The sequence below is a fragment of the Lissotriton helveticus genome, chromosome 1_1 (genome assembly GCF_964261635.1).
Source record: "Lissotriton helveticus chromosome 1_1, aLisHel1.1, whole genome shotgun sequence".
In the NCBI taxonomy this organism is placed as follows: Eukaryota; Metazoa; Chordata; class Amphibia; order Caudata; family Salamandridae; genus Lissotriton; species Lissotriton helveticus.
Genome location: NC_136057.1, coordinates 1,356,914,337 through 1,356,927,557, shown reverse-complemented (window position 1 = coordinate 1,356,927,557; position 13,221 = coordinate 1,356,914,337). Strand labels below are relative to the sequence as shown.

The window sequence follows — 13,221 nt, the reverse complement described above, 5'->3', positions numbered from 1 at the left end:
CAGCGCATTTGTTTAGTTGGGGAGGTAGGACTGGTCTCTCTGGGACTCACTAGCCAGATTCACTGAAATATTGCCTTAGGAAGACAGGCAAGATATCAAGGAGATCTTTCAAGAGGGTGGTCTAGGGGCTAACCAAGTCATTAGTGCAGCTGCTGATGCCTCTGATCTAGCAGCTCATGGTTACTCTCATGGCATCTGTACACATTGATCTGCCTTGTTACGCCTTATAAGTCTCAAACCTGAGACCCAACACTGGATACTAAATTTGCCATTTTCTGGTAATTCATTATTCGGCACTCATGCAGATGACGAGTTGGCAAAGATGAAAACGGACCTGAACACCCTTAAGGCAGTGGGCCAGGAGAAACTGAAAGAATTTGGCTACAATTTTTCACAGTCGCTCATACCAACAGAGGGTTCAAACCCCTCACTAGTCAACTATGCAACAATACCAAAAAAGGTCTCATTACCATACCAGCAGACCTGCTCAGGGACAAGGAGCTCCTTGCCCATCGGCTTCAACCCCAAAAACTCCAGCAAAACAATGGGCAGTCACTTCTCCTTCCGCTGTGTCCCACTACGGTGGGGGGAATTGTTACACATCTAGACGAATGACGCAAGATCGTAAATGAGTGAGCTTTAAATATTGTGCACAATGACTATTCCGTCAGGTTCAAGACTGCCCCTCATCCATTCCATCATGAAAGATATTGAGCTATCAACTGGTCTTTCTTAAAAAAAAAAAAAAAAAGTCAACACACTGCTCCAGAAACAAGCCATCAAAGAACTTCTAGCTTCCCAACGAAGGCTGGGAATCTACTCCTGCTATTTTCTGGTTCCGAAAAAAGACCTGAACCGAGAGTCCAGACCAATCCTAGACCTACGATTGTTGAACAGGTTTAGCCCCAAGGAAAAGTTCAGGATTCTATCCCTAGCACCACCAACTGGAGTTCTGCCCATGTGGCTCCCCTGCGGCCTACCCGCCTTACCCGGGTCCTTCAGCGACTCCCGCACAGGTGCAAGAGTGTCTTGCTGCCATGGACGCCTGTTTAGGCCTCGGGCTCCCACTGCTGCACCTTTGGGCCCCGCGGTCCCATGTCCGGATCCTGCCGGACCATCGACTCCACTGCCGTTGGCTCCGGCCACGGCGCCACATTGTCCCACGCTGCCGGCTCCGGCCCCAGCGCCACCCTCGGCTCCGCCTGCTGCGCCGCAGTGGATGCTGTTGGTTCTGCCTCTGCCCTGGTTCCTGGACGGTTTTGTCCCCACCTGGGATCCGAATTGGGGCACGGCGCCGGTTCGGTCCCATCCGGCACCGTACCCGGTGCCGACGCTGTTTGTTCCTTCCCCGCTCCCTTCCCCGCGGCGGTCTGCGCCACATGCTGCGGAGTTAGAGGACGACTGGGAGGGGTCCGAGGACCCTCTTGCTCGTCAGTGTGACTCAGCAGGATTGGGAAGACGACTTGGCAGAGGCTGGCGGCCTCGACGTCTCTTCTGACGCAGGGTTTGCCTTCCCCCGCCCACTATGGAGGAAGGTGCCTCGTACTCTGTGGTGCTCCTTTGGGCAGCTGTGGTTCTTAACCTGTTTCTCCCTACGGTGGCCCTAAAGACTAATCTCCTCAGTGAGGTGCTCCAGTCAGCGTCAACTTCATGGGAGCCACTGTTTATTGACTCCCTCACTGACGTCTTGTTGGCCACTTGGTCGCGGCCGGCCACAGGGGCCCCTGTGGATAAGAACGTCGCCAGGCGACATCGCCCGGCACCGGGTGACCCTGCCTTTCTGACCACTCACCCTATGCCCGAGAGTCTGGGCATTCAAGCTTCGACGTCCCAGAGTGCCTTTCCCACGGCTCCACCGGATAAGGACTCTAAGATGCTGGAGCAGTTCGTCAAGCGGTTGTTTTCTTCATCTGTTGGGCCGCAACTCCCACACAGTGTGGGATACCGTTGCTCAAGTGTTACCTCAATGCCCGGAAGAGGTCCCGGCTGTATGTCTCAGGCTGTGGCCGATGGTAAGGACGCGGCTAAATTTGCCATTCGTTGTGGCTTAGACACCGCGGACTCCCTCGGTAGGGCAATTTCCTTGACTGTGGCGCTTCGTCGCCCCGCCTGGTTGAGATCTACCGGGTTCTCCCCGGACGTCCAGAGCTCGCTCATGGACATGCCCTTTGATGGCACTCGCCTGTTTGGTGATAAGGCTGACCGTGCGCTGGAGCCTTTTAAGAACTCTCGAGCTACAGCCAAGTCCATGGCCCTTTCCACCACGCGCCCGGCCACGTCTACTTTTCATTCCTTTCGTGGCCATGGAAGGGGCGCCCCATCCCGCTCGTTCAGTCAAAAGCCTGCGCTGAACCAAACTCGGCGTGGCAGTGGGCGTGGAGGCGGCTCTGGAGGCGGGCGGGTGGGCGTGAAGTTAAGTCCACCTCCTCCCTGTGACGTCGGCATCGAACCCTTCCTAGTCTAAGCTTCGGGTCGCACCCCACGCCAATGGGTGGCAGGATTCGGCATCACCTTCTCCATTGGCGTTCTGTCACCTCCAAGTGGGTGCTGCAACTCGTCTGGAGGGGCTACTCCCTCCCCTTTGAGTCTACCCCCCGGCCATTCCACCTCAGTCCGCACGTCGGGGGATCACTTAACACTTCTCCAGCAGGAAGTTATGGCCCTCTTGGCCAAAGGGGCCATCGAGCTCGTTCCTGGGCCAGAAGTAGGACGTGATTGTTATCCCTAATACTTTCTGGTCCCCAAGAAGGACAAGGGGGGCTTGCCCTCCATCTTGCTCCTCCGGAATGTCAATCGCTTCCTCTGGAAGGAGAAGTTCACGATGTTGACTCTGGCTCAGGTCTTGACTGCCCTCGACACTGGAGACTGAATGGTAGCTTTGGACTTGCAGGATGCATATTTTCACATCCCCGTCCTGCTGGCCCACCGGCATTACCTACGGTTCATGGTAGGCCAGGAGCATTTTCAGTTTGCCGTGCTCCCCTTCGGCCTCACCAGCGCCCCTCGGGTGTTCACGAAAGTGATGGCGGTGGTTGCAGCTCACCTGCTCAGGTCGGGGGTGCCTACCTCGACGATTGGTTGTTGAAGTCTGGCTCGCCCCAGGCAGTAGTCACCCACCTTCAGACTACGGCCGAACTCCTGTATTCACTGGGGTTCGCCATCAACGTGCCGAAGGTGCCCCGGAGTCCCTCTCAGAAGCTCCCCTTTATCGGTGCGGTTCTGGATTCGATGCGTTTTTGGTTTTATCCTCCAGAGCAGCGAGTCTGGGATATTCAGGCTATGATTCTGATCTTTCAGCCTCTATCCCGGGTTTGTCAGGATGACCCTCCAGCTCCTGGGCTTGATGGCATCCTGCTAGTTCAACATGCCAGATGGCATATGCGGGCTCTGCAGTGGGACCTGAAGTTCCAGTGGGCGCAGCATCAGGGCAATCTGTCCGATCATGTCCAGATCTCGGAGGGCACTGCACGAAAATTGCAGTGGTGGCTCACGAATCGCCATTGGGTCAGTGGCAGACCCCTCTCCCTTACCCAACCGGAGCACACCGTGGTCACGAATGCGTCCCTCCTGAGATAGGGCGGCCACATGGGAGAGGCAGAGATCAGAGGCCTCTGGTCTCCGCCGGAATTCCGACTCCATATCAACCTTTTGGAGCTTCGGGCGATCTGGCTTGCACTGAAAGCATTCCTTCCCTCTGTCCGAGGAAGTGTAGTGCAGGTGTTAACGGACACCACCACCGCCATGTAGTATTGCGACAAACAAGGCGGGGTCCTAGACCCTATGTCAGGAGGCCCTCCGGCTCTGGACATGGCTGGAACATCAAGGCATTACATTGATGGTTCAACACCTGGCAGGTTCTATAAATGCCAGGGCAGACAAACTCAGCCGCCGGTTTATGATGGATCACGAATGGCGTCTGAATTCGGACGTGGCGCAAGGTCTCTTTCAACAGTGGGGAGAGCCTTGGTTAGATCTATTCGCCACCGAAAAGAACGCGCAATGTCATCAGTACTGCGCGTTATAATTTCCAAGGCGGCACTCGCTCGGCGACGCTTTCCGTCTATTGTACGCCTTTCCACCGATACCACTTCTGCCCAGAGTGCTGAAGAAGATTCAGCGCAACTGGGCCCAAGTCATTCTGGTGGCTCCGGATTGGGCACGAAGATACTGGTATCACGAGCTACTCTGCATGGTGATCAATCCCCCGATCCGACTGCCTCTTCGGGAGGATCTTCTATCGCAGCAGCAGGGGACGGTCCTCCACCCGAACCTGTCCAGTCTCCACCTCCATGCGAGGAGATTGAGCGGCGACAGTTGACAGCTTTCTATCTTCCTCCCGAAGTCTGTGATGTCATTCTGGCAGCCAGGCGTCCCTCCACTAAAACGGTGTACGCCTGCAGGTGGAACACGTTTGTGGCATGATGCACAGCTAAAGCTGTAGATCCCCTTTCTGCCCTCTTTCTGAGGTTCTTCTTTTCCTTCTCTCTTAGGCCCAGCAGGGCTCTGCTCTGGGCACTATCAAAGGTTATCTTTCGGCCATCTCGGCCTTTCTTCGGCTTTCAGATCAGCCTTCTCTTTTTAAGTCCCCGGTTGTTAACTGTTTTCTGAAGGGCATTATGCACACTTTCCCCCCTGTGCAGTTCATCATGTCTTAATGGGATTTAAACCTTGTCTTGACATTTCTGATGTGCGCTTCCTTCGAGCCCCTTCCTAACTGTCCCTTGCGTCTTCTTACTCTCAAGACAGCTTTCCTGGTTGCAATCACCTCTGCCAGAAGAGTGAGTGAGCTCCAGGCTCTTTCTTCCAAATCTCCATTCCTTTCTGTTCATTCGGACAAGGTGGTTTTGAGGACCCGTCCTTTCTTGCCAAAGGTTGTACGCCCTTCCATATCGGGCAGATCATCACTTTGCCCACCTTCTTTCCGCCTCCTCATTCTTCGAAAGAGGAGGAGAGGCTCCACCGGTTGGACCCAAAACGGACACACTCGTTCTATCTGAAGCGCACACAACAGTTCCGGGTGGATGACAAGTTCTTTGTTGGCTACCTGGGCACCAAAAAAGGTCGGGCTGTGCACAAACTGACCATCTCTCGGTGGGTCGTTCTGAGCATCAAAGCATGTTACTCGTTGGCTAAGAAGGAGCCTCCTGTGGGGCTGCGTGCCCATTCCACCAGGGCAACGGCAGCCACTACTGTCTTGGGACGCGGCGTTCCCTTGCAGGACATTTGTCAGACAGCTATGTGGGCCTCGCTGCACACGTTTACCAAGCATTACTGCCTTGACAGTCCAGAGAGACTGCTTCTTTGGCCTTTCTGTTCTCCGTAACTTTCTGGTGTAATCTTGTTTGCAGACCCACCACCGGGGTTGGTATTGCTGGGGTATCTATTCTAAGGTAAGGACTCTATCACTAACGTGCCTCTTTCAGATGCACAAGTTACTACTTGTGTAAGAGACATTAGTTAGTGATAGATTCCTTACCGCCCCCACCCATCCTCCCAGTTCTGTGAACTGATTTCTAGGGTTAAGGCCATCCCTTTCAGGGCCCTAGTTTATTGGCACCAGTGGTCAGTTTTTGGCATGGCTCTGCGTTCCTGGCGCGGAAAGTCGTGTGCAGAACTGAAGTCAGCGCGTATGTGTGGCGCCTAAGTAGTCTCTGTGAAGTCATCTCGGTGCATACAACGCCAGCAACGGATGCAGAGCCGCACGACGCCACCTACTGTCGCGCAGAGTTACTGCTAGCAAAGCTTTCCGGATCCAGTCTGACGCCTGGTGATATTCTAAGGTAAGGAATCTATTACTAACTAATGTCTCTTACAGATATATCGTTACACAAGTAGTAACTTGTGCTTCAGGATGCCTACTTGCACATCCCCATCATCAAGAAACACCAGGAGTTCCTACGCTTCAAAATAGCAACCTCGCACTACCAATACAAGGTCCTCCCCTGTGGAATCAAGTCAGCACCTCACACTTTCTCCAAGTGCATGGCGGTGGCAGCTTACCTGCGGAGGAGAAAAATTGTCTACCCTTTCTTATATGGCTGGCTCATCAAGACATCCTCTCCTCTTCCCACTCTGGATCACCTTCAGTTTTGCATCCTAACTATAGCAGTTAGGCCTGCAAATATATTTCAAGAAATCCATTCTAATTCCTGTGCAAAAGATGCATTACCTGGGAGCAATCCTGGATACAAAAAATACAGTAGTGTATCCTTCGGTGGAGAGATCATCCTCAATCACCAACAACTACCTCACTCTCCTCCACACTCATCCATCTGCAAGGCAAGTAGCCTCTCTTCTGGGTTCCATGGCATCTTGCATCTACATTGTTCCCAATACGAGTCTTCATGAGGCCTCTCGAGCAAACACTGGAGACCAGTGTTCTTCGTACTCGGACCTCTGGGAGGACAGAGTAACTCCTCTCACAAATGGCCAAGCAATCGCTCTAATGGTGAAAGTAGAGCGGTCATCTCATAGTAGGAGTTCCCTTTCACTAGGAACTTCCCACAATGACGCATATTACAAACTCATTCTTCCAGGTTGTGTGCCTACATGGGTTCTCTACAAATTCGAGGTCGGACGAATAAATTGTACCCTATCAATATGCTGGAACTGAAGCAGTCCATCTCGCTCTCGTCCTTTTAACCTTCTATACTGAGATGTTTTCTTCTAGTACAGACGAACAATATGACCACAATGCACTATTTGAACAAGCAGGGAGAACCCCAATCACGCCTCCTGTCGCTGGAGTCTCAAGCCATATAGAAATGGTTGTGAGCGAGAACCCAAACCTTTTCTGTAATCCATCTTCCAAGCGCACTTGTTGTTCAGGCAGATTCTGTCGCAACTTCGTTAAAGCTCAGGACTGAATAGTAAACAACAAAGTCGTGCAAAACATTTTTCAACAGTGGGTAATGCCTCATATCGACCTGTTTGCAGACGGAACAAATGCAAAATGCCACACCTTCACTTCAAGGTTCTCCCAACCAGGCTCCAAAGGTAATGCTCTTTTGATCAATTGGTCGGAGACATTGCTGTACGCATTTCCTTCCATACTTCTGATCCTGATGGTTGTCAAGAAACTTTACAGAGCCAGGGCAAGGGTGATCCTGATCGCTCTGGAGTGGCCTCGCCAGTGCTGATATCGGATCTTCTTCACCTGTCCGAAAGGCCACACAGGAAGTTGCCATGCAGACCGGATCTCCTCTACAAGCTCGGAGGGAAGATCTTGCACCCCACCCATCCCTCTCTGCATGGCTCCTGAATTCCTGCAGTACGGACACATAGGCCTTTTTTAAAGACTTTATGGACATTTTGAAAGAGTTTCGAAGACCTACCAGGAAACCATATGCTTTTTAAGTTGAAGCGTTTCTATTTATGGTGTGCCCAGAATTGTCATCATTAGATCATAGGCCAAGAAAATGTGATCTTAACTTACACGTTGCGCCTAGCAAAGTCAGGTCTGCAGTTTATAGCTATAAAGTTGCACCTTTCAGCTATTACTGCTTACAGAAAGTCTCACACACAGGTTTCATTTTTTTCAGATGCTTGTTGTCAATGTCTTCCTGGAAGGTTTGTAAGAGGTCCATCTTTCTGTTAGGTCACCTTCTCCATGGGGAGCTTAACATGGGCCTTTCAAATCTACTGGGTGCCCATTTTGTGCCCATACACAAAGCTGCTCTACAACACCTTACTTGGGAAACTCCTTTCCTAGTTACAATCACTTGAGTATGCAGAGTTAGCAAAATCCAGGCTCTTTGTGCTAAAGAACCTTATCTTGGTTTTCTTGCAAACAGAGTGGTCATGAGGGCACACAGTAATGTTCTGCCAAAGGTAATTTCTGATTTCCATATCAATCAGAGCATTACTCTTCCAGCATTTTTCCCAACCCATCCACACCACCAAAAAGAGCTTTACATTTTATAGATCTTAGATATTTTTATGTTTTAGTTCAACAAAACCAAGGAAATCGGACAATCTGACCATTTTGATTATTAACTATGGTCCGATTAACACTTTTTTTTAGCTTCTTCCAAACAATCTATCTTTAGGTGGATTGTCTCTTGCATACTTCTAGCTTACCAGCTCGCCAAAAAGTGCCTTCCCTGTAGACGTAAAGCCCATTCTTCATGGGGTAAAGCAGCACTGCTGCTCTACTCAGAAATGTACAAGAGATTTGCCAGGCTACAACATGGCGATCCGTCTATACCTTTGCTCACCATTATTGTCTTAACTCAGACACTCCGGCAGATGCGCAAGTAGGGCAGGCTTCATTAGGGAACATCTTTGGTTAATTTTCTACTTAGCTGCTAGTAACTACCTTGTATTCGATCGCAGGGTTATGGGATGGACTAGCTATTCTATTCAGTGCTCATGCCTATTAATGCGTATCCCCTGGAAGAGAAGGAAAAGTTAGTTACCTGTAATCCTAGTTATCTTCCAGGGGAATAATCATCAAAGTCATAAGCAACTCTCCCACCTCCACGGACAAATACTTAACACAGCAGCTGTGATATGGTTAATTCGCTGAATGGTTTTGTCAACGTAAAAAGACCTGACCTAACTGTCACCTGTGGGGCATGATGGAAGTCTGGAGGTCTTAAAGGCACGATGGCAGTATTCTCGGTTATGATTTTCACTGCAGCTTATTGGCTAGCAATGCCTCTCATTCCTTTGCCTTTTCCTTTCAAATAAATGCTGTTTTACACTGTGAAGTTTTTATTTTCTGTATTGCACAAATGTTCTATGTGGGTGGTTCATTTTATTTGAAAAATTCAATGTAATCTGGGCATTTTTAGTCTCCATTTCTTAAGGCTGCATGTGTGTATATGTATATATATGTATGTGTTTTTGTGTGTGTACATGTCTACACATATATACACGTATAGTTTAAACAAACATATATATTGTATGTGATAGGTGGCTCTGGGGGCCCTCACGTAGTCGGGACTATTCAGTGCTTAGAACTTTAAGTATTCCCCTGGAAGGGAACTAGGATTACGGGTAAATAACTTATCCTTCCTCTCTTCTTAGTGTTACAAACGCGCTTGGTTATGTGCTGGAGATGTGTGATGTATTAATTGCTCCTACTTTAACTTCTTCTAGATTCAGCACCCGGAGGAGCTGCTGCTTCAAATTATGCAAATTCCACATGGGGCGCTGGAACCTCCTCCAACGGCAGCGCCCTGGCCAACCCCCCACACATCTGGGACAAGGTGATTGTAGATGGTTCTGACATGGAGGAATGGCCCTGTATTGCCAGCAAGGACTCAGAGCCCCCTACCGAGAATGCCACGAATAACAGTGCCTCAAACAGCCCTCCTGACAAGAGCCCCCAGCCGGCAACCGCCACTAGCAAAAAAGGAAGGGGAAGCCAGGCCCAGGCCCAGGCCCAGGCCCAGGCCGGGAGTACGGGCAGCGAATGTAATGCAGGGCCCTGGAAAGGAGACCCCAAAGCCAAGGCTGCCCAGACTTCCAACTCTCCACCAGAGAGCAACAGTGGTCCGGCAAATTGGAGGATCCTGGGTGGACAGGAGCGAGTAGGGCCCAGCTTCAGCAACTTTAACCCAAATACCAACCCAACGGCCTGGCCTGCGCTCAACCAGGATGGCCTCTCTAGAAATGGAGTCATGGACACTGAGGGAGGCAGCCCCGAAGCACAGTTGAGCACAGGGGGTCAGCCGCCCCGAGAGCAGCAGCAACAACAGCAGTCAAAGGGGGAGAATGCAGGTGTGAACTTGGCCATTTCTGGCAGAGAGCTGGCTCAAACTCATAACACTGATGGACCAAAAAACACAAACACTAACTCTTTGAACGCAGGTTCGCCAAACCCTATGGAGAATAAGGGAATCCCCTTTGGAGCAGGCTCGGGGAACCGTTCCCGGAGCACTGATGCCCCATCACAAAGCACTGGAGAGAGGAAGACTGCGGGGGTTGGGTCTTGGGTTGCCGATAGGGGCCCTCAAGGTGCCGACATGGTCTCTGGACAAAGCAATTATGGGAACAATGGGAACAATGGACGAGAGCGGGATGAGTCCTGGAAGGGGCCATCTCCTCAAAAGCCCAATGGGTCTCGGGTTGACCCCTGGGAAGGTAATAACAGGTCTACGGGTGGTGGTTCTTGGGGTTTCAGCTCCCAGGATCCAAGTGACAGTGGCAAATGGTGCGAAGGGAGCAAGTCTGCAACAGCAGTGGGTGTATCTCAGGGAGAATGGAAACCGCCTCCTGGGTCTGAGGACCCTAAGATGGCGGAGTGGGGTGGGCCAATCCAACCAAATTCTAGTAGCACAGAAGCATGGGACAATCAAAAAGGCCATCCACTCTCCGAAAGTCAAGGCGGTGCCCAGGCTCCCTGCTGGGGACGGTCATCCAGCTCCGCAGGAAGCGAAGCAGGAGGTCAAAGCACTGGAAGCAACCACAAGGCAGGCAGCGGTGATAGCCTGACATCGGGGCGACGGACTCACCGGGCGCCACTGCCTGACAGCCAAGTGGCTCTTCAGACTATGCTGAGCCGGCCAGACCTGGACCCTCGTGTGCTGTCCAACACTGGCTGGGGGCAAACCCAGATCAAACAGGACACAGTGTGGGAGATGACTGAGGCAGCACGCCCAGAGGGGAAGGTTGACAAAGGGACAGAGGGGTGGGAAAAGACATCTGCGCAGAATAAGAGCACCGGGGGTTGGGTGGAGGCCCCTAACCAGAACAATCAGAACAAGTCCAGCTGGGGGGAGCCAACAGCCCCTACAGAATGGAAAGATTCCAAAAATGCCGCAGGGTGGAGTGACTATAAGAATAACAACATTAACTGGGGAGGAGGTACAGGTGGAACTAAAAGCAATGGAGGAGGCAGTGGAGCAGGAGTTAGTGGGGTACGAAGTGGAGCTGATGTTTGTGTTAGACCCGATGACAAACCACCGCCTCCATGGATTGAGAATGCAAACAGTAAGGATCAGAACTGGAATGGTCGGCCACCAAACCCAGGCTGGTCTACTGGGAAGAATGGCTGGGGAGGAGTGGAAGGTGCTGATTCCACTAAGGGGGGTGGGAATGGAAGTTGGGACAGCTCAGGAAACAAAGGTCCACCCAACTGGGCAGAAATCAGCCAGCAAAATGAGATTGGGACATGGGGGAATGGGAGCAATGGGCCGAATGCCAACCCTGTTGCCAAGGGTGGGTGGGATGATTGCAAGAGAGCCCAGGGCTGGAGTGATCAGGCGAGACCTCCCCACTCGTGGAACAAACCGCAAGAAGTGTCTGGATCCTGGGGAGGACCACCACCTGCTCCACCCCCTGTCAATGGGCGACCCCCACCCCCTCAGAACTCAAATTGGAAGAACATCCCATCACCACAACAGCATACGCAGCAACAATTGCATCCGTCTAATGCCTCCAGGGAGGAGGATATCAGCGGTTGGGAGGAGCCTTCACCACAGTCTATCAGTCGCAAGATGGAGATTGATGATGGGACATCAGCTTGGGGCGACCCCACAAGCTACAATTACAAGAACGTCAACCTCTGGGATAAGAATGCAAAAGGTGGACCCGGGCAAGGCCCTCGAGATCCTAATCTGCCTGTGCCGCTGAATAACAAAGGAGTCCCACAAGGTACCATCAGTCTTCTTATTTTAACCATCCTGTTGGTGGGAACGAAGTCTTGCTGGTGCCAACTATCTAGCTGTTGGTTGTATTCATACCTACTATTTTAAAATTTGTATACATTCTATGGTTTTTAAATAACTTTTGTATAATGGTTCTGTTCTCTCTCTGTTTCGATGATAGGCTTTCACAATTTCTAAGGGCTCTTGACTGAAATATTACAGTGGCCATCTGAGGTGTATAATATGTCTTGGTACATTGCATTGTATTAGCTTTCGACATGCACTTTTCCTATGGTTTTTATTGGGTAAAGTTTAAGAACGTCGTTGACGGGATGTTTGAGAATATCCATCTATTTCGTTTAGTATTTAGTTGCATTTCCTCTTTTATCTCGTATAGTAAATTTTACTGACATGTACAGGCAAAATAAATGCCAAAGGGAATTACACCACACTTTGCATGAAACTAGAACTTTACTCAAGGGAAGTGCCTTTGCCTGTTTTGCTGTAAATCCATCCAGTAGTTTTCAAGGAAACATCATTACAAAAATGTCCGGTGGGTTTCCAAGGTTGAAAAGAGAGGGCTATATAGGCAGATGAAAGGGTTGTCTTTTTAATTGGCCTAATTAGAACTTGTTGCTGAATTTCTGCAATGGTTTACTTCCACTTAGCAGGTTTACATTTGTGCATGTTTGTTGAGGGGGTGGTGGGTGTCGATAGATAAAGGTAAAACAAGTATTCATTTGCTAATAATAGTGGCATTTTGTTATCAATCCAAGTGAAATTTGTCAGACTTTCAGCATGTTAAGTCTTCTGAAGGTAGGGGACTTTTTGTGTTCCTGCATCACTGGGGGGACACAGTTAAAGGGGAACAGGGGCAATTAATTTGCTAATCACTTTGGTGCAGTTCCTTGAATCTGTTTTGAATGTTGCAGGTGCCTAATCTAAGCACCAGGTAAGAATCTTAGTAATTCAGATAAGACAAGGGTGGGCAAAGTTGTAAAACAGAGTGGTGTCATAAAATCATTAATTTGCTAGTAACTTTGGTACAGTTTCACAGATCTGCATGGCCCTTGGCAGCCATCTTATTTAGGTTACTCTTGATAGTTTCATTCAAATCCGTCAAGTGGGGCACAGTTAAAAGGGTTTTCTGGGGTTCAAAAGTGTTAATTTTCAATAGCTGAGGCATTCTTTGATGAATCAATGAAATTTGGCAATTGTTTTACACGTTCAGTCTTTGAATATGGCAAGGTTTGTGTAGATCCATCAAGGGGAGGCAAAGTTGAAAAGAAGGAATATGACTTTCTTGTGCTAATAACTGGCACTGTTTAACAATCTGCATTAAAGTTTGCAGGCTCTTGGTGAGTTAAGCAAAGTAATGACATTTTAGTTAACGTGTGGGGGGGTCAAACATCTTTCATATGCTAATACTTGAGGTGACATTTTATAGATCTCCATCAAGTTTGGGAATCACTTAGCATGTTTAACTTTTAGGATGTTGAAATGTAGAGTTTCATGCAAATCCACCAATGTGGTAATTGTTAAAAGGGATGGGGCTAACATTCATTTGGTGATAACTATGCAACCTTTGACAAATGCGCACAAATTAAATAAGTATTTACAGTTTTAG

At 49.8% G+C, this 13,221-nt stretch overlaps 1 protein-coding gene across 13 annotated transcripts in view; it reads left to right on the top strand.

Moving 5' to 3' along the window:
- Positions 1-13,221, top strand: part of TNRC6B (trinucleotide repeat containing adaptor 6B) — a 1,174,734-nt gene that overhangs the window by 575,949 nt on the left and 585,564 nt on the right. For all 13 annotated transcript variants that reach the window (XM_078683361.1, XM_078683372.1, XM_078683380.1 and 10 more), the window contains one exon: positions 9,103-11,601. In XM_078683361.1, the coding sequence (XP_078539487.1) occupies positions 9,103-11,601 (2,499 nt within the window). The remainder of the gene's footprint in view (positions 1-9,102; positions 11,602-13,221) is intronic.